We start from the raw sequence: 19,786 nt of genomic DNA on the forward strand, positions 1-19,786 counted from the left end.
AGTAATTTATAGAATGTATGAAATATATTGGAAACATCTGTGAATCTGAATTTTTCCCCCTTTGTACATCATTTTAAGGGGACTATTATATGAAGCACACTAAGACTGATATTAGAAAAGGTATATTGCATTACGCTTACTCAAGATTTTTTAAATTCCAGATATTAGTCATAAAAGTTGTCATAAAAGTTGCAATTATTTACCAAAAATGTTTTGGGAAGAACATATAAGCAAATTTATTAGATTAAGAATACTGATAATCTCAGCAGCCATCAATAACTAAAATTGACATTTCACAGTATCACTGTCCAATATAATGTTCTAGGAAGATAGTTTATGTTTATAAGTACATATTTCTTAGCTATATTAATTTTCATAATTAAAAAAATCCACTATAAAAGCTTATTAGCAATATTTACTTTTACACCCTGCTTATTTAATTTATATGCTGAGTACATCATGAGAAACGCTGGACTGGAAGAAACACAAGCTGGAACCAAGATTGCCGAGAGAAATATCAATCACCTCAGATATGCAGATGACACCACCCTTATGCCAGAAAGTGAAGAGGAACTAAAAAAACCTCTTGATGAAAGTGAAAGTGGAGAGTGAAAAAGTTGGCTTAATGCTCAACATTCAGAAAACGAAGATCATGACATCTGGTCCCATCACTTCATGGGAAATAGATGGGGAAACAGTGGAAACAGTGTCAGACTTTATTTTGGGGGGCTCTAAAATCACTGTAGACGGTGATTGCAGCCATGAAATTAAAAGACAGTTACTCCATGGAAGGAAAGTTATGACCAACCTAGATAGCATATTAAAAAGCAGAGACATTACTTTGTCAACAAAGGTCCATCTAGCCAAGGCTATGGCTTTTCCAGTGGTCATTTGGACTGTGAAGAAAGCTGAGCACTGAAGAATTGATGCTTTTGAACTGTGGTGTTGGAGAAGACTCTTGAGAGTCCCTTGTACTTCAAGGAGATCCAACCAGTCCATTCTAAAGAAGATCAGCCCTGGGTGTTCTTTGGAAGGACTGATGCTAAAGCTGAAACTCCAATACTTTGGCCACCTCATGCGAAGAGTTGACTCATTGGAAAATACTCTGATGCTGGGAGGGATTGGGGGCAGGAGGAGAAGGGGACGACAGAGGATGAGATGGCTGGATGGCATCACCGACATAAGTTTTGGTAAATCTGGGAGTTGATGATGGACAGGGAGACCTGGCGTGCTGCAATTCATGGAGTTGCAAACAGTCAGAGACGACTGAGCAACGGAACTGAACTGAACTGATAACATAATTTTAATCCAAATGAATTTTGTTTATTCAAATTTATTTGACTACATGAAAAATGTTAATAGTTTTTTTAAATATTTTTATTAAAAATATTTATTTATTGCTGGGAGCCAGCGTGAGGAATCCCACCCATGACAAGGTCATGTGGCAGAGATCTGATGGGCAAGGTGAGTCAGATCTCAGGGTGTCCCCCTGTTATTTCCTGAGCATGTACTCCAAAAACCAAAAATCTGCTGGCCTTTGTACTCTGCTTTTCCACTCTTCTGACACACTCTGGAAAAAGTCAACTCAGGGCTTTAGTCTTCTGCATTTGAAAGGGATGTTTCAGTTAAACCCCTTCTGATAACTCTCTAACTTGCCTAACAGGTTCCCCCGGACTTCTTACAGCTTGTGAATTGCTTACAGCCCCCCAACCACGAGAGGCACAAAACTTAAAAACATCTTAAAGATACAGAGCCTTTTCTAAAGAGCCAAAAATCATATTGGTGACAGGATTTCACTGTTGACTCAATGATTGCTGCCAGACCTCCATATTCTTTATCTTTTAGGCACCTGGGAGAATGTTAATCAATGTAAATGGGATATGGAAAACGATATATAATAGTTTTGATGTTAGCAACACTAGACTTTTGAGTTAATTACTTTTCTTTTGCTATAAATCACTGTACTCCTTTTACTTGTTATAAATTGCTGTATCTTTGCTATGTAAGAATGTAACTTAATTTAGTGCTTTCTGAGAGTGGCACCAGACTTTGAGAAGAACAACACGAATAAGTCTTCTGGTTGACAAACCCTTATCAGAAAAAAGGCTGTAAAATGTTAATTGGCCCTTTTGGCCGGAAGATGATGTAAATCACCTAAGACTTGTGTATACAACTAGGTATGCAGAGAGAAAAGCCTGGTTTTGATAAGAGTCTGGGCTGCTAACGCTGCATAATTTTGTATTACCCACTGATCTCTATGTACAATCAAAAAGGTATAAAAGGCCTTTCTAGACAATAGAGGAGGGCCAGTCATTGGAAAGACTGGTTTCCCCGTGTCTCCTCTTTACTCTAATTTCAGGCTGAATTCCCATCTGGGCCGTGGAGGCTCGCCGTGTATACTTACTTTCCCCAGCTTCTAAGATCCACGTGAGAGGGAGCCCAAGGTGGGGCACCCTCCGATATTCAAGAGGACGCCAGTGGCCTAACGTAGATGGTGCAAGCTCCTTCTCTGGAACTTTATTGGCTTTCCACGTAAACCAAGTTATTCAGCCTCTTTTCTCCACTTAATTTTCCTACTATACTATTTCTTCTTAATCTCTTTATATTTCTAATTAAATAAATAAGTTTTCCTCGCCAATACTGTCCCCGCTTCGAATTCCCTGGATCCACTGGGGCTGGACTCCGGCAATTTATTTTTGGCTGTTCTTGGTATTCATTGCTGCATGCAGGCTTTCTGTAGTTGCAACAGGTGGGAGCTTCTTTTTTTGTGAAGCACAGGCCCTAGGTATTGTGGTTTCAATGACTGTGGCACAAGGGCTTATTATATCCAGAGTATGAGGGGGTCTTCCACAACCAGGGATCAAACCTGTGTCCCTGGCAATGGCAGGTAAATTCTTAAGCACTGAACCATCAGAGAAGTACTGATCACACGCAAAATTTTAGTCCCTCACAGTGGCTGAAGGAAAAAACCTAGTCCCTCTATGACATAAATAAAAAACATTAATGCTAAAAAATACAAAAAGTAAACAGAAATGTAGAGATTTAAGAGCTTCTTGATGAAAGAGAGAGAGAACAGTAAAAAAAAAAAAAAAGTTGGCTTAAAACTCAACATTCAGAAAACTAAGATCATGGCGTCTGGTCCCATAACTTCATGGCAAATAGATGGGGAAACAATGGAAACAGTATTTTGATGGGGAGCACCAAAATCACTGCAGATGGTGACTGCAGCCATGAAATTAAAAGATGCTTGCTCCTTGGAAGAAAAGCTATGACCTATCTAGACAGTATATTAAAAGGCAGAGGCATTCATTTCAGTTCAGTTCAGTTGCTCAGTCGTGTCCTACTCTTTGCGACCCCATGAATCGCAGCACGCCAGGCCTCCCTGTCCATCACCAACTCCCAGAGTTCACTCAGACTCACATCCATTGAGTCCATGATGCCATCCAGCAATCTCATCCTGGGTCGTCCCCTTCTCCTCCTGCCCCCAATCCCTCCCAGCATCAGAGTTTTTCCAATGAGTCAACTCTTCGCATGAGGTGGCCACAGTACTGGAGCTTCAGCTTTAGCATCATTCCTTCCAAAGAAATCCCATGGTTGATCTCCTTCAGAATGGACTGGTTGGATCTCCTTGCAGTCCAAGGGACTCTCAAGAGTCTTCTCCAACACCACAGTTCAAAAGCATCAATTCTTCAGCGCTCAGCCTTCTTCACAGTCCAACTCTCACATCCATACATGACCAATGGAAAAACCATAGCCTTGACTAGACGGACCTTAGTCGGCAAAGTAATGTCTCTGTTTTTGAATATACTATCTAGGTTGGTCATAACTTATCTAGACAGTATATTAAAAAGCAGAGGCATTACTTTTCCAACAAAGGTCCATCTAGTCAAAGCTATGTTTTTCCCAGTAATCATGTATGGATGTGAGAGTTGGACTATAAAGAAAGCTGAGTACCAGAGAATTGATGCTTTTGAACTGCGGTGTTGAAGAAGACTCTTGAGAGTCCCTTGGACTGCAAGGAGATCCAACCAGTCCATCCTAAAGGAAATCAGGTCCTGAATATTCAATGGAAGGGCTGATGCTGAAGCTAAAACTCCAATACTTTGGCCACCTGATGCGAAGAGCCGACTCATTGGAAAAGTCCCTGATGCTGGGAAAGATTGAAGGCAGGAGGAGAGGGGGATGACAGAGGATGAGATGGTTAGATGGCATCACTGACTCCATGGACTTGAGTTTGAGTAAACTCTGGGAGTTGGTGATGGACAGGGAAGCCTGTTGTACTGCAGTTCATGGGGTCACAAAGAGTTTGACATGACTGAGCAACTGAACTGAACCTGAATGGCAGTTTGGAGTAAATCAATACAGACATCATAACTTGCACATCAATTGTTACATGTCACACTATACTTTCACTTGAAATACAGCATAGACCAACTCATGGGACTGATACATTACATATCTTAGAAGAGGAACTCAAATCAATGCAGTGAGATAATGTATCCTTACCATTGAATGTGCATATCCTATAATGTACACTCAATCAATCAAATTTGAGGAAAAAAAGCAACATGAAAGAGAAGCAACAAATATAATTTATCATACAGTGGACCTCTTATCCAAATATAGTTTGCCTATGACCCTCATATGGTCAGTTTGCAAAATGACCCTCAGATAAGAACTATTTAAAATAATTTTTGTCTCTACTAAATTTGTGTTAATTGATATATTCACAAATATAGACAAAAAGACTGAATAAGACAGAAACTGATGCTGTGCTGATCCGAGTTGCTGAAACGCCATGGTGTTGAGTGAATAGGTTCTGTAGGACTCATATGTGGTAACAATAAAACTGAGGAGGAAAAAACAGGACCCTAAGTTCCCTACGTGGAAGGAGGGTGTATGAGCAAATTCATATGACTATTGAGTTTAAGTCATCCCACTTCAAGGAACTTGCTTGAAACCACAAACAAGCTTGCTCTTAAGATGAACCATGACACACAAAGATAACTTCAATGTTTATTCTAAAGTTTGAGGATACAATGAATCATTTAAATTCCCCTTTTGTACCTACCATTCTCTCTCTCTCTCCCCCATAGCATGCCCATTTTCCTTGACTATTCCATGGTCTATAGTTCCTAATTCATTGTACTACACTCTAAAAATTGATTTAACTACTTTGGTTATGTTTCATTTCTTTTTCTCAGAAATGGCAAAATTTTTTTTCTTCTGTTTTTCTTACACGAATGGATTTATAGCCCTTAGAAGTGTGACTGACATGCAAAAGCCATTCTCTAAAATATGTGAACTCATTTATATTTGCTTTTTCTTCTGAAAACACAGACAGCAAAGTACAAAGTCCTGAAACAAATTTACAGGAATCACATTGATAGTGATCTTTAAGGAAAAAAATATTTCATAATTTCATCCAAATCCTTTGTAGGGCATATTTTACATCTTTGTTCCTCAAACTGTAGATCAAGGGATTTAACATGGGAATAACAAGAGTGTAAAATATAGATGCCACTTTATCAGTGTCAAAGGAATGACTGGACTCTGGTTGCACGTACATAAATATCAAAGCCCCATAGAACACGGTGACCACTGTCAGGTGGGACCCACAGGTAGAAAAAGCCTTCCCCCTACCTTCAGCAGAGTTCATCCTGAGAATAGCTGCGAGGATGAGCAGGTAAGACACAAGCACTATTAGGAGAGAGAAAATCAAATTAAGTCCTGATAAGACCAGGACAATTAATTCAATTTCGTGTGTGTTTGAACAGAGCAGTGATAATAAGGGGAGACTGTCACAGTAGAAATGACTGATGACATTATGGCCGCAGAAGGATGAATTAAAAATGTTCACAGTGACTAGAAGAGAAACGAATGTGCTATAGAGGTAGGGGATTGCCACCAGGGCCCGACACACCCTTTGTGACATGATGACTGTGTAAAGAAGGGGTTGACAGATGGCCACATAGCGGTCATAGGACATTGCCGCCAGGATAAAAAGCTCACTAATAATGAACACGATGAAGAAAGCCAGCTGTGTGGCACACAAACGATAGGAAATTTTATTCTGACCCACCACAAAATTTACCAACATTTTGGGGCCCACAGCTGTTGAATAACCCAGATCAGTAAGAGCCAGGTGCCTGAGAAAGAAGTACATGGGTGTCTGCAGCCTGGAGTCCACTTTAGAGAGGATGACCATGCCCAAGTTGCCCACCACTGAGGTCACATAGATGATGAGGAAGAGCCCAAACAATGGAGCCTGCAGCTCAGGGCGGTCTGTGATTCCCAGGAGGATGAATTCACTCAGCACCGTTCTGTTGTGTTCTTCCATTTTATCAGAAAACCTGTTTTAATAGAGATATCATATAGTCAATGATATCATTAATGAAATTTAGTGATTTCTTTTAGTTTACACACATGACATAAATAAAATTTTTAATTTATATTTTAAACACAAAGAAAAATTCTGCATCTTCTCAATAAAACATACAAATTAAATGAAATAAAAAGAGAGGTAAACTTACATCTGGAGAGAGAGACCTATAGTTTTTCACTGGTGAAGATTAACCCCCCAAAGAACATGTAACAATATTTTGAGGCATTTTGGTTGTCAGCATTGGAGGTAGTTGGAAACCAGTGACACTGGTATTTATCCTAATATATTAGGGCTGCCCCCCAAAACAACAAGGGGGCTTCTCCAATGGCTTAGTGAGTAAAGAATCTGCTTGCAGTGCAGGAGACTCAGAAGACATGCGTTCAATCCCTGGGTTGGAAGATACCCTGGAGGAGAAAATGGCACCCCACTCCAGTATTCTTGCCAAGAAAATTCAGTGGGTACAATCTGTGGGGTCACAAAGTGTTTGATGTAGCAACAAGGAATTATACAGCCCAAAATGCCACAGGGCCAAGACTGACCAGAGTTGGTAGATGTGGGGATATAGATATGGATTGATATAAATATAGATGAGGGAAACATGTCTAAAAAACTTTATAAATTTTAGGTGCTGTTTTGTAGGTGAAGGTAAACTTTTCTGTCATCTTTTTGTATAATGACCATCACACCATTATATTTACAAAATTAAAGTCACATAATATTACATACTACACATGCTAAACTTTACCTCATAAAAAATGAAACCCAAATTGCAATTATGTGTGGAAAGATTTAGAAGCCTTTATGTTAAAATAAGGTTATCTGAATGCCCTTATGTCTACAGGGGGTGCAAGATGATAAAATTAATACATTTGACCAACATTGAACAGAGGTTTAAAAATAATGGAGTTCTAACATATCATACCACACTGGGTTTTTTTTTTTAATTCTTTTTTTTTACAAGCAAACATTCCATATAACATACATGGATTGATATAATCTCTGTTATAGCTATACATTTTGTATATGCAAACGAGTACCCTGGTAAATACGGTAGGTTATTTCAATCTCTTTCTTGCCGCGTTGTTGGGAAGATATATGAGATTTAAACATTTAATTGCATTTATGTTATCTGAAAATACCCTTCAAATGTCTAATACATAGAATTTCTGTGTGCATTTGCTTTTAGTTTCTTAGTGGGAGAAGCACGCTACCTGAATTGGACTCTCCTTACACATGCACGTATAAATTATTTTTGTGTGACTTCCTTCTTGGGTGTATGATGGTGAATAGACTGAGGACTGTGTTACCCAGGAAACAGCCCTCAGTGACCCCACTCCCCTCCTAACCCCTCCCCATGACTGCAACTGGGACCATCAGTGAGCTCTTGCTCAAGGTATTTTAATCTACTATATAACTTAAAATATGTAATATATATTTACTTAAAGTGGAACATTTTTCTTCCTCCCCAACTGCATTTTCATTAAAACTGACGTATACTGAATTATTTGTAACACGGACGGTATATTTAGCCAAGGAGAAACTGAGGTCACAATGAGGAAACTGAGCAACTTGAGAGACTGTGATGTAACTAAAATTGGTTTTAGATGGTGAAGTTTCGTAAATAATTCCTTTGGATAAAAGGGTTCTCTATAGAAAAAGAAAAGTTTTTAAATGATTATATATTACACAATATCATACTGAAAAAAAGTTAAGAAAGGATATACAAGCATACATCTATATCTATCTACATATATTTATAATATATTTCCAGAATGTTATTTCATCTGCTTTCACATTAAGGCTGCAGATAACATCCATACAACATTAAATGCAGAGGTATAAGTACAGTGAATTAAAGATATATATGAATATTCCTAGAAAACATCATTCTTATCATGAATATTACTAAGAAAACAGAATGATACCAGAGTAGAATGTAGATTTTTTTTAATGTAAAAGAATTGACTGAGATTTGCAACACTGTACAGTATGTGGTGATCAAAACCATCCCCAATAAAAAGAAATGCAAAAAGGCAACATGGTTGTCTGAAGAGACCTTACAAATAGCTGAGAATAGACTAGAAGCTAAAGACACAGGAGAAAAGGAAAGATATAGCATCTGAATGCAGACTTCCATAGAATAGTAAGGACAGATAAGAGAGACTTCCTAAGTGATCAATGCAAAGAAATAGAGGAAAACAATAGACTGGGAAAGACTAGAGATCTCTTCAAGAAAATTACAGATACCAAGGGAATATTTCATGCAAATATAGGCACAATAAAGGACAGAAATGTTATGGACCAAACAGAAGCAGAAAATATTAAGAAGAGCTAGCAAGAATACACACAAGAACCAAAAAAAAAAAAAAAAAAAAAACCTTAATGACCCAGATAACCAAAATGGTGTGATCTCTCAAAATACCAGCAAATTTGCAAAACTCAGCAGTGGCCGCAGGACTGGAAAAGGTCAGTTTTGATTCCAGTACCAAAGAAAGGCAGTGCCAAAAAATGTTCAAACTACCACACAATTGCACTCATCTCACATGCAAGCAAAGAAATGCTCAAAATTCTCCAAGCTAGGATTCAACATTACATGAACTGAGAACTTCCAGATGTTCAAACTGAATTTAGAAAAGACAGAGGAACGAGAGACCAAATTGCCAACATCCACTGGATCATGGAAAAAGCAAGAGAACTACAGAAGAACATCTACTTCTGCTTCACTGACTGTGCCAAAGCCTTTGATTGTAGATCACTAAAAACTGTGGAAAATTCTTAAAGAGATGGCAATACTAGACCACCTAACCTGCCTCCTGAGAAACCCATATGCAGGTCAAGAAGCAACAGTTGAAACCAGACATGGAACAAGGTGTCCTTTGCCAACAAAAGACTTTATAGTCAAAGCTATGGTTTTCCAGTAGTGATGCATATATGTGAGAGATGGACCATAAAAACGGCTGAGCACTGAAGAATTGACGCTTTTGAACTGTGGTGTTGGAGAAGACTCTTGAGAGTCCCTTGGACAGCAAGGAAACCTAGCCAGTCAGTCTTAAAGGAAATAAATCCTGAATATTCATTGGAAGGACTGATGCTGAAGCTGAAGCTCCAATACTTTGGCCAATGTGAAGAGCTGACTCATTAGAAAAGACCCTGATGCTGGGAAAGATTGAAGGTGAGAGGAGAAGGGGACAACAGAGGATGAGATGGTTGGATGTCACCACTGACTCAATGGACATGAGTTTGAGCAGGCTTCAGTAGATGGCAAAGGACAGGGAGACCTGGCATGCTGCAGCCCGTGGGGTCACAATGAGTCAGACACAATGGAGTGTCAACAACTAAAAGAAAAGCAATAGCGAGAAAAAAAAAAAAGTCATTTTTTTTAATGTACTAATGCTTTACTAAAAACAAATAAATAAATAAGAATTAAAATTGATACTATTACAAGAAAAACAAGTATCAGGATTCTCTGTGAACTCTAGAAAAGTAAATAAAAATATAATATTCATAAAATTAGGTTGAGTATATGTTGATTCGAAAACCACATTTATCTCATCAATTACATTGCTTATAAGGTTTTGAACCTCTGATGTCCTAACCTATCCCCATATACATGGTTTCTTATATCAGAAATATGGCACTACAAATAGGAAACCATGAAGTGACATAAATCTTTGTTTAGTTTGCTTATGAAAGGCTACAGCAAAAAAAAAAAAAAAAAAGCTACACTGGTAAATGCTGATTTTCCTGTAAGTTAAGGCGGAGGGGGGGCATTGAAGAGAATCGTTTGTTTGTTTGTTTCACCAGCTTTAGAATTGAATGAAATGTGTGAAATTACTTTTCTATAGTTTACTACCTGTGCTGATCTCCTGATTATCATTTTTAGAACTATACTCTAAAAAATTATGTGTTTTTTGTCCAATTCCACTGGAAACTGAACTTGCTGGATTGCAGATTCACCATAACACTGGGTACTCAAAATTCCTAGCCTCCAAAAATTTCTTTTCACATCACAATGCAAGATGGAAAACCCTGCTTTTGCTCATCAAAAGATCAGAAACATTCCCATGAATATATTGATTTAATTATTCATTAAAAGCACAATATTTTGAGAAGGCAATAAGATCCCAGAGTCACTAACTGACTAAAGACTTGGAAGAACATCCAACCATAAGTTGACCACCAGCAGCTTTGTAATTCTGACTTAATTTTTTTTTTAAATTCCTGAATCTTTGGGTTTTCTTGTCCCACAGTTGTGTCCTTTCTTATTCATACAATTAAGCATTTATAGAAACATCTGTTCCTACTGTTCAGTCCCTAAGTCATGTCAGTCTCTGTGACCCCATGGACTGCAGTGCACCAGGCCTCCAAATAGTAAATAATATGACACTGACATTTCAAAGATGCTCCTTAGTATTTGTGAAAATATTTGAACAGTTACAGGCAGGGAAAGGGATGCAGTTCTATTCTGCTCATACATTATCAATAGAAAGTTGTACATGGAAAAGAGCCAAATATCCTCATGATTTGCTGTGATCTGTCATAGAATAAAACTGCTATCTTGCAAACATCACCAAAGCTATCCATCTATTGTTAAAATAAGGCACCACATGAAATATGCTATTTACCTGTAATGAAACCTCTGTTTGACTTTCTCAAGTGCTTTGCAACACAAATAGTGAGAACAATTTATGCATTTTTCTCTCCCTCTCTGACTCTCCCTGAGGAGTTGCCAAGCAATTTCTTGACTGCCCCTGAAGCATTAAAATATAACAATGCAAGTACTGAGGTGTTTAATAATCCAGAGCAGTTTGTATGTACCTGTAAATAAGTTACATATATTGGTTTCCTATTTTTTACCCTTTATTAATGTTCCCTTTTTTCCTGCTTTGATGGTTAATTTCTGTACCCATTTGGCTAGGCTGTGGTGCCCCATTGTTTAGTTAAATATCAGTCTAGTGTCACTGTGAAAATTATTCTTTTTAAAATTTTTATTAACTTTTAAATGAATAGACTTTCAGTACAGCCACTTGCTCCTCAAAATATAGGTGGGCTTCATCTAATCATTTGAAAGTCTTCAAAAGCAAATATTGAGGTTTTTTAAAGGAAAAACTGTCTGTCTCTAGACATTATGTAAGTAATTAAATAAACTGAAAGTAACAATGCATCATGTAGATTTTATATATATATAAAGGACAGGGAGCTATATTTAATATCCTGTAATAAACCATAATGGTTATATATATATATATATATATATATATATATATATATATATATATATATATATATATGCTGCTAAGTTGTTTCAGTCGTGTCCAACTCTGTGCGACCCCGTAGACGGCAGCCCACCAGGCTCCCCCATCCCTGAGATTCAATGCATGAAAGTGAAAAGTGAAAGTGAAGTCGCTCAGTTGTGTCTGACTCCCAGCGATCCCATGGACTGCAGCCCACCAGGCTCTTCTGTCCATGGGATTTTCCAGGCAAGAGCACTTACTGGAGTGGGGTGCCATTGCCTTCTAGTCTTTATCTATTTCCAAGCTCCAAACCGATCCTCCACCCGCCACTTTCCACTTTGGGAACCATAAGTTTTGTCCATGCCTCTGGGTTTATCTCTGTTCTGTTGCTAAGTTAGTTTGTAGCATTGCTTTTAGATGCCACATGTAAGTGATATCATGCGGTATTTGTCGTCCTCTTTCTGACTTCACTTGGTATGGTACACTCAAAGTGTATCAGTATTTATACAAGTGGCACTATTTCATCCTATTTTTATGGCTGAAGAGCATTTCATCATGTACATGCACCACATCTTTATCTGTCCATCCCTCAGTGGGCAGGTGTCTTCCATGTCTTGGCTATTCTTAATGGTGCTTCTATGAACCTTGAGGTTCATGTATCTTTTTGAATTGCTCTTCTCCATATATGTGCTCAAAAGTGGGATTGCTGGATCATGTGGCAACTTTAGTCGGCACAGGGACCTCCATACTGTCTTCCATATGATGGTGATGGTCATTCAGTCGCTAAGTCATGCCTGACTCTTGCGACCCCATAGTGGCAGCACCAAATTTTATTTTCACCAACAGTGTAGGATGATTCCCTCTTCTTCAAACCCTCTCTAGCATATACTCTTTGTAGACTTTTTAAATGATAGTCATTCTGAACAGTGGGAAATGATATCTTACTGTAGTTTTGATTTGCATTTCTCTAATAATTATCAAAGTTGTGCATCTTTTTATATGCTTATTGGCCATTTATATATCTTTTTGGAGAAATGTCTGTTTAGATCTTCTGCTCATTTTTTGACTGGGAGCAGTCTTCCCCTAAATATACACATATTCCATTCACTCAAATTCTCAAGAGTTCATTTAAGCATCGTTCTTACACAAGGCCACCTGACAACTTTAATCAAAATTTAAGCTCCATCCTGGCTATTTCCTCTTTTTCATTTTAACAATGCTCAACAACATCAGTCATATTTACAGCTCACTTTTCATTCTGCAAATTTTCTGTATTTTCTCTAAGCCTCGTGAAGAATGAGTCTTGGTTGTTAAAAAGCCAATGCATGTTTAATTTCTTGAACGAATCATTTATGTATTATTTATCAGCCATTCTTTTTTGTACCTTTTACTCTGCTAGCTCTAAAGAAAAACTGTGAATGTACTATACATTATCTGGTTTATAAAAATAAGTGTTTTAACAAAGAGACACATAATAGCTCACCCATGAGAACACGTGGGAATGGCAGATGAGGGCCTGAAACTAGGCATGGGTGAATATCTGAGCAGGGATAGGTCATCTGTTAATGATATATGTTCTTTCAGAGTAATGAATAGTTTTCTTTATTTCTATGCTTCTCGTACATCAGTTCTTGTTCATCCAATAGAGGTAAGTTTACAAGGCTTAAACAACACCAAAAATAGTATACATTCACTAATACATTGCCCATTGTTAGCATATCCTAGAGTGAATTTTAAATAGTATATTTGGAAATATTTTCCAGTTTCTAGACAGGGCATTTTTCACCTGTTTGTTCCGCAAACTGTAGATCATTGGATTCAGCGTGGGTATTACTAAAGTATAGAATAAAGATGCCATTTTATCAGTATCAAAGGAATTACTGGATTTGGGCTCCACGTACATAAAGAAGAGAGCACCATAGAACATGACATTCTCTGTCAAATGAGATCCACAGGTGGAGAAAGACTTGTGTCTGCTTTCTGCCAAGTTCATCCTGAAGATACAGATAAGGATCAAGATATAGGACAAGAGAACTATCAGAAGAGATGAAACCAAACTAAAAATTGAAAAGATCAGAATTATCAATTTAATTTCACGAGTGTCTGAACAGAGCAAAGATATCAAGGGCAGACTCACAATAGAAATCCTTAATGACATCATGACCACAAAATGATGAAATACAAATTTTTATGATGGCCAGCAGAGACAAAAAGAGGCTGTATAGATAGGGAATGGCCACTAGTGTGTGATGTAACCTTTGTGACATGATGCTTGTGTAGAGCAGAGGGTTACAGATGGCCACGTAGCAGTCATAGGCCATAGCAAACAGAATGAAAATTTCACTGGTGATAAACCAACTGAAGAAAGTGAGTGGGGTAGCACACCAATGATAAGAGATTGTACGTTGATCTATGGCAAAATTTACTAGTATTTTGGGGTCCTACAGCTGTTGAGTAACCAAGATCAGTAAAAGCCAGGTGTCTGAGGAAAAAGTACATGGGTGTGTGTAGCCTGGAGTCTATCGTGGTGAGAATGATCAAGCCCAGGTTACCCCCCACTGAAGCCATGTAAACAATGAGGAAGAGTCCAAACAAAGGCGCCCTGAAGGGAGATCGGTGATTCCTACGAGGATGAATTCATTCAGCATCGTCAGATTGTGTTTGTCCAGTCAGGCCATTCGGGAAACATAAACTGGAAATTAATATAAAAATAATGATTAACCCTCATGAGCTATGATGAGATTATCATTGTAATAAGTGGTTAAAATCTTAAATCTTATGTTTATAGTTTGTTCATTTAATTGGCAGCTCAGTTCTCTCTCTTCCCAAGTCACTTAGCTCCTGACAGGTGTCTTAGACATGACACATAAACAGTACAAAAATAAATAAATAAATAATTTGACTTCATCTAAATGAAAATTAAAGCAAAGTTTTGTCTGTCAGAGGACATTCTCAAAGTGTTAAAAAACGTGACCCTCACAATGGAAAAAGTTGGGAATCATATGTCTGATGTGTCTAATACATTAAATATACAAAACACTTTTATAATTCAACAATAGAAAAAACACCCAAATTAAAAGCAGACAAAGGATGTGAACAGCAATTTCTCGCAAGAGATCTACAAATGGCCGAAAATCACCTGAAAATATGTACAAAACACAATGGGCAAGGGCGAACATTGGACCTTCACTGTACACACCAAGTACAGAGATTAGAGAAGCTAAATCATTTCTAATCCTTCCCCCCCACCCACCTCCGCTGATGCCATCGACTATACCTTTCAACAATAAGTGCATGACAGTAAATGTAATCTACAAAGAGAGATCAAAAATATGCATTTAAATGCATGTAGTTAAACATCAAAGTAATTTTTTGAGAGAGAATAAAGTGAGTTTTGGAAAGAGCTATTAAATAAATAAAGAATGGAAAATAACCTTAATTTTAAGTAAAATATACATTCCTGCTTCATAATTTTGAAAGGATTGTCCTGTGAGTAAATCTGTATTTGTACAGATTTTATTTTTCATTCCAATCTCCATTAGATGTGCAGTTAGTCATTTAAGGGGTGATTTGAAAGCCTCAAAGATTTGTAGGTGGGAGGGAGTGAGAGTCCTCTAACTAATTAGATATTATGGTGTGATGAAGTCACAATGTAGTGAAATGGATGCTTTAATATTTCATTTTGACCTCACCTCTAGCAAAAAATAAAAAATGATGACTTTCAAATGGCACTGATCCTTGCAATAATATGGATAAATCTGGGAAACCCATAGTATATTAGAAGCAGATAAATTACAAGCACTATAAATACATTGATATAATGCCTTTAATTCAGACATAGTTGGAAAACACTGGGAATGTATCATTATTTGGTGTTAAAATTTTGAAATAAATTCCATTTATATCAAATCTATATCATATTTATATGCCATTTTGTATCATATGATATCAAATAACATATTTCACATCTTCATTAAGGGTCCAAGTATAATCATGAAAATCTTAAAAAGTGGAGTTTCTTAATAATATTAACTCCCTTTCCAAGGGTTACATTTTTTTTCACTATTCAAAGAGTACAAGCCTATAACATGAAACTAAATGTGTATCATTCATCAAAAAACATAATAAAGATGTATGTTGTTGTTCAGTCGCCCATTGTGACTGACTCTTTGCAACCCCATGGACTGCAGCACGCCAGCCCTCCCTGTCCTTCACCACCTCCCAAAGTCTAGTTGCATCAGTCATGCCATCCAGCCATCTCTCATCTTCTGATGCACTCTTCTCCTTCTGCCCTCACTCCTTTCCAGCATCAGGAACTTTTCCATTGAGTCATCTGTATGCATCAGATGACCGAAATACTGGAGCTTCAGCTTCAGCATCAGTCCTTACAATGAGTATTCAGTTGATTTTCCTTAAGACTGCGTGGCTTGATTTTGCTGTCCAAGGGACTCTCAGGAGTCTTCTCCAGCACCACAGTTCTAAGGCATCAATTTTTTGGTGTTTTGTCTTCTTTACGATTCAGCTCTTACAATCATACATGACCACTGGGAAGACCATAGCCTTGATTATATGGACCTTGTTGGCAGAGTTATGTCTCTGCTTTTCAACACGCTACCTAGGTTTCTCACAGCTTTCCTGCCAAGGGTGATCATCTTCTGATTTCATGGCTGCGGTCACCATCCGCAGTGATCTCAGAGCCCAAGAAGAGGAAATCTGTTGCTACGTCCACCTTTCCCCCTTCTGTTTGCTGTGTACAATGTTATGGACCTCTGCCCATAGTTCTTCAGGCACATTGTTTACTAGATCTAAGGCCTTGAATCTATTAGTTATCTCCACTGCATATTCACAGAGGATTTTATTTAAGTCATATCTTAAAAATGAACATTCAGAAAACTAAGATCATGGCATCTGGTCCCATCACTTCATGGCAAATAGATGGGGAAAGAGTGGAAACAGTGAGAGACTTAATTTTGGGGGGCTCCAAAATCACTGCAGATGGTGACTGTGGCCATGAAATTAAAAGACGTTTGCTCCTTGGAAAAAAAGTTCTGACCAACCTAGACAGCATGTTAAAAAGCAGAGGCATCAGTTTTCCAACAAAGGTCCATCTAGTCAAAGCTATGGTTTTTCCAGTGGTCATGTATGGATATGAGAGTTGGACTATAAAGAAAGCTGAGCATGGAAGAATTGATGCTTTTGAGTTGTGGTGTTGGAGAAAACACTTGAGAGTCCCTTGGATTGCAAGGAGATCCAACCAGTCCATCTTAAAGGAAATCAGTCCTGAATATTCATTGAAAGGACTGATGCTGAAGCTGAAACTCCAATACTTTGGCCACTTGATGCAAAGAACTGACTGAGAAGACAGTCAAGACACTGGAGAAGACACTGATTCTGGAAAAGATTGAAGGCAGGAGGAGAAGGGGATGACAGAGGATGAGATGGTTGGATGGCATCACCGACTTGATGAACATGAGCTTGAACAAGCTCCAGGAGTTGGTGATGGACAGGAAGCCCTGGTGTGGTGCAATCCATGGGGTTGCAAAGAGTCGGACATGACTTAGGCACTGAACTGAACTGATAATTGCCTGGCCTAGTGGTTTTCCCTGCTTTCTTTAGTTTAAGCCTGAGTTTTGCTATGAGAGCTGATGATCTGAGTCACAGTCGGTTCCAGGTCTTGATTTTGCTAACTGTAAACAGCTTCTCCATCTTTGGCTAAAAGAATTTAATTGATTCTAACACCAAAATAAAAAAATATATATGTTCTACTCATCATTGGGGATTGGAATGCAAAAGTAGTAAGTCAAAAGAACCTGGAGTAACAAGCAAATTTGGCTTCAAAGAATAAAATGAAGCAGGCTACTCTACATAAATGGTCTACAAAGTTACTATTTCTGTATGCTGACATTATAGCCATCAACCTGGTAAAATTCATTTCTTATTTCTAATATTTTAGCTTGAAATTCATTTTTTTGGATTTTTAATTAACATATCCAAAATAGAATAACTGCTGTTTTGTTTTTGTTTCCCCAAGCTTAAAAGTGTTTGTTTCATAATTTGACAGAAATTTGAGATGACAGCAGCCATAAGGGGGACATGGCTAATGTTTCATTAAGGCAAATATTTTTGATGTATTGCTCATTGTTGTACTCGCCAGCAAAAGAACACTAACTGCCATCTTCTACTTAGCCAGTATGATGGGCACTAGTATTTAAATGTTATGTAATACACATACACACACACACACACACAAAATTTTATTAAAAGACACAAGAATGTCTTTAAAAAATATTTAATGATGGATGTAGTAAAAAAAAAAAAAAAAGGCTTCCCTTCAATTGAAACATAAACACTTGGCAAAGTGAGAACAGTGATCTGGACTTGAGTCTCTTGCACTGAAACTTGAGGTTAAACCAAAGTTGGCACCGGAAGAATAATCACAACGTGAACATCTACAGTTGACACAAGAGAAACCATTCCTAGTGTGCATGATTTTCAGACATTACTGCTTTTGAGTAATTTGCCACATAAAATAAACAGTTGTCTATAATCTAATTTATCTTGCATGCCTTCTATATTTACTTTTACACAGGAATTTTGCAGAGATTTTTCCACATCCTATGCAGAGCACCTTTTACTTCCTTGTTCCTCAAGCTGTAGATCATAGGGTTCAGCATGGGTATGACCAAAGTGAAAAATACAGAGGCCATTTTGTCAGTATCAAAAGAGTGGCTGGATTCGGGCTGCATATACATAAAGGCTAGAGTGGCGTACAGTACAGCCACCACTGTCAGGTGAGAGCCGCACGTGGAGAAAGCCTTCTGCCTGCCCTGTGCAGTGTTCATTTTTAGGATGGCCTTAAGGATCAGTATGTAAGATACAAGGACTATCAGAAAAGATGAAACCAAATTAAACACGGAACAGGTCAGTATGAACAGCTCAATTTCCCATGTGCTTGAGCACAGCAAAGTTAGCAAGGGGAGACTGTCACAGTAGAAATGACTAATGATGTTATAGCCACAGAAGGATGAAGTAAATATCTTGATGGTAGTTATCAGAGAAACGGAGGCACTGTAAACATAGGGGACTGCAACCAGCACCCAGCATGCTCTCGGGGACATAACTACTGTGTAGAGCAGAGGGTCGCAGATGGCCACGTAACGGTCATACGCCATTGCCGACAGGATGAAAAGTTCACTGATGATGAACAGGATGAAGCAAGTCAGCTGCGTAGCACACGAATGATAGCAGATTGTGTTTTGATCAGCTACGAAATTTACCAGCATTTTGGGTCCCACAGATGTGGAATAGCCAAGGTCGATGAAAGCCAGGTTTCTGAGAAAGAAGTACATGGGCGTCTGTAGCTTGGAGTCCACCTTGGTGAGAACGATCATGCCCAAGTTTCCCACCACCGACACCGCATAGACGGTGAGGAAGAGCACGAAGCAGGGAGCCTGCAGCTCCGGCCGGCCGGTGATTCCCGTGAGGATGAATTCGCCAGGCACGGTTTGATTTTGTTTGTCCATCCAGCCCATCAAGGGAAGGAACTGTGGGAAGAACCGTAAGAATAGACGTTGGAATTCAGAAGATACCATCTGATGAATGTTTAGTAGACAAAGCCATTATGTGTAAAATGAATCTAATTATTTTCAATGGAGTGATTTAAAACAAGGCTCAGGATGCTTGGGGCTGGTGCACTGGGATGACCCAGAGGGATGGTATGGGGAGGGAGATGGATGGGGTTCAGGATGGGGAACACGTGTACACCCGTGGCAGATTCATGTTGATGTATGGCAAAACCAATACAATATTGTAAAGTAATTAGCCTCCAATTAAAATAAATAAATTTAAATTAAAAAAAAAATACTCACCTCCATCACTGAACCTGGAACCAAATTTAGAAACCATTACAAGGTAAAATGGACTTTGCTGGTGGATCAGGGATACAGAATCTGCCTGCAATGCAGGAGAGGCGGTTTGATCCTGGAAGATCCCCTGGAGAAGGAAATGGCAACCCACTCCACTCTCCTTGCCTGGGAAATCCCATGGAAGAGGAGCCTGGCAGACTACAGTCTATGTAGTTGCAAAGAGTCAGACACAACTAACCACCACCACCACATCATAACCTAACATATTAGTCATTTTACTCTGTGTCATGTACTGATTCTCA

At 38.4% G+C, this 19,786-nt stretch overlaps 2 protein-coding genes and 1 pseudogene across 2 annotated transcripts; all 3 read right to left on the minus strand.

Moving 5' to 3' along the window:
• Nucleotides 1–5,413: 5,413 nt before the first annotated feature.
• LOC138092538 (olfactory receptor 8K3-like) lies at nt 5,414–6,340 on the minus strand. The gene has a single exon (XM_068988545.1). It carries the CDS (start codon nt 6,338–6,340, stop codon nt 5,414–5,416), a length of 927 nt encoding a protein of 308 aa, XP_068844646.1.
• Nucleotides 6,341–13,330: 6,990 nt separating this feature from the next.
• Nucleotides 13,331–14,267, minus strand: LOC138092270 (olfactory receptor 8K3-like; annotated as a pseudogene).
• Nucleotides 14,268–18,200: 3,933 nt separating this feature from the next.
• On the minus strand, nt 18,201–19,151 carry LOC138092670 (olfactory receptor 8K3-like). The gene has a single exon (XM_068988737.1). It carries the CDS (start codon nt 19,149–19,151, stop codon nt 18,201–18,203), a length of 951 nt encoding a protein of 316 aa, XP_068844838.1.
• Nucleotides 19,152–19,786: the final 635 nt, after the last annotated feature.

This window comes from Capricornis sumatraensis, chromosome 16, assembly GCF_032405125.1.
Source record: "Capricornis sumatraensis isolate serow.1 chromosome 16, serow.2, whole genome shotgun sequence".
In the NCBI taxonomy this organism is placed as follows: Eukaryota; Metazoa; Chordata; class Mammalia; order Artiodactyla; family Bovidae; genus Capricornis; species Capricornis sumatraensis.

Coding starts and splice junctions, on each gene's coding strand:
- LOC138092670 (XM_068988737.1), bottom strand. CDS start 19,151: ATGGGCTGGATGGACAAACAAAATCAAACCGTGCCTGGCGAATTCATC.
- LOC138092538 (XM_068988545.1), bottom strand. CDS start 6,340: ATGGAAGAACACAACAGAACGGTGCTGAGTGAATTCATCCTCCTGGGA.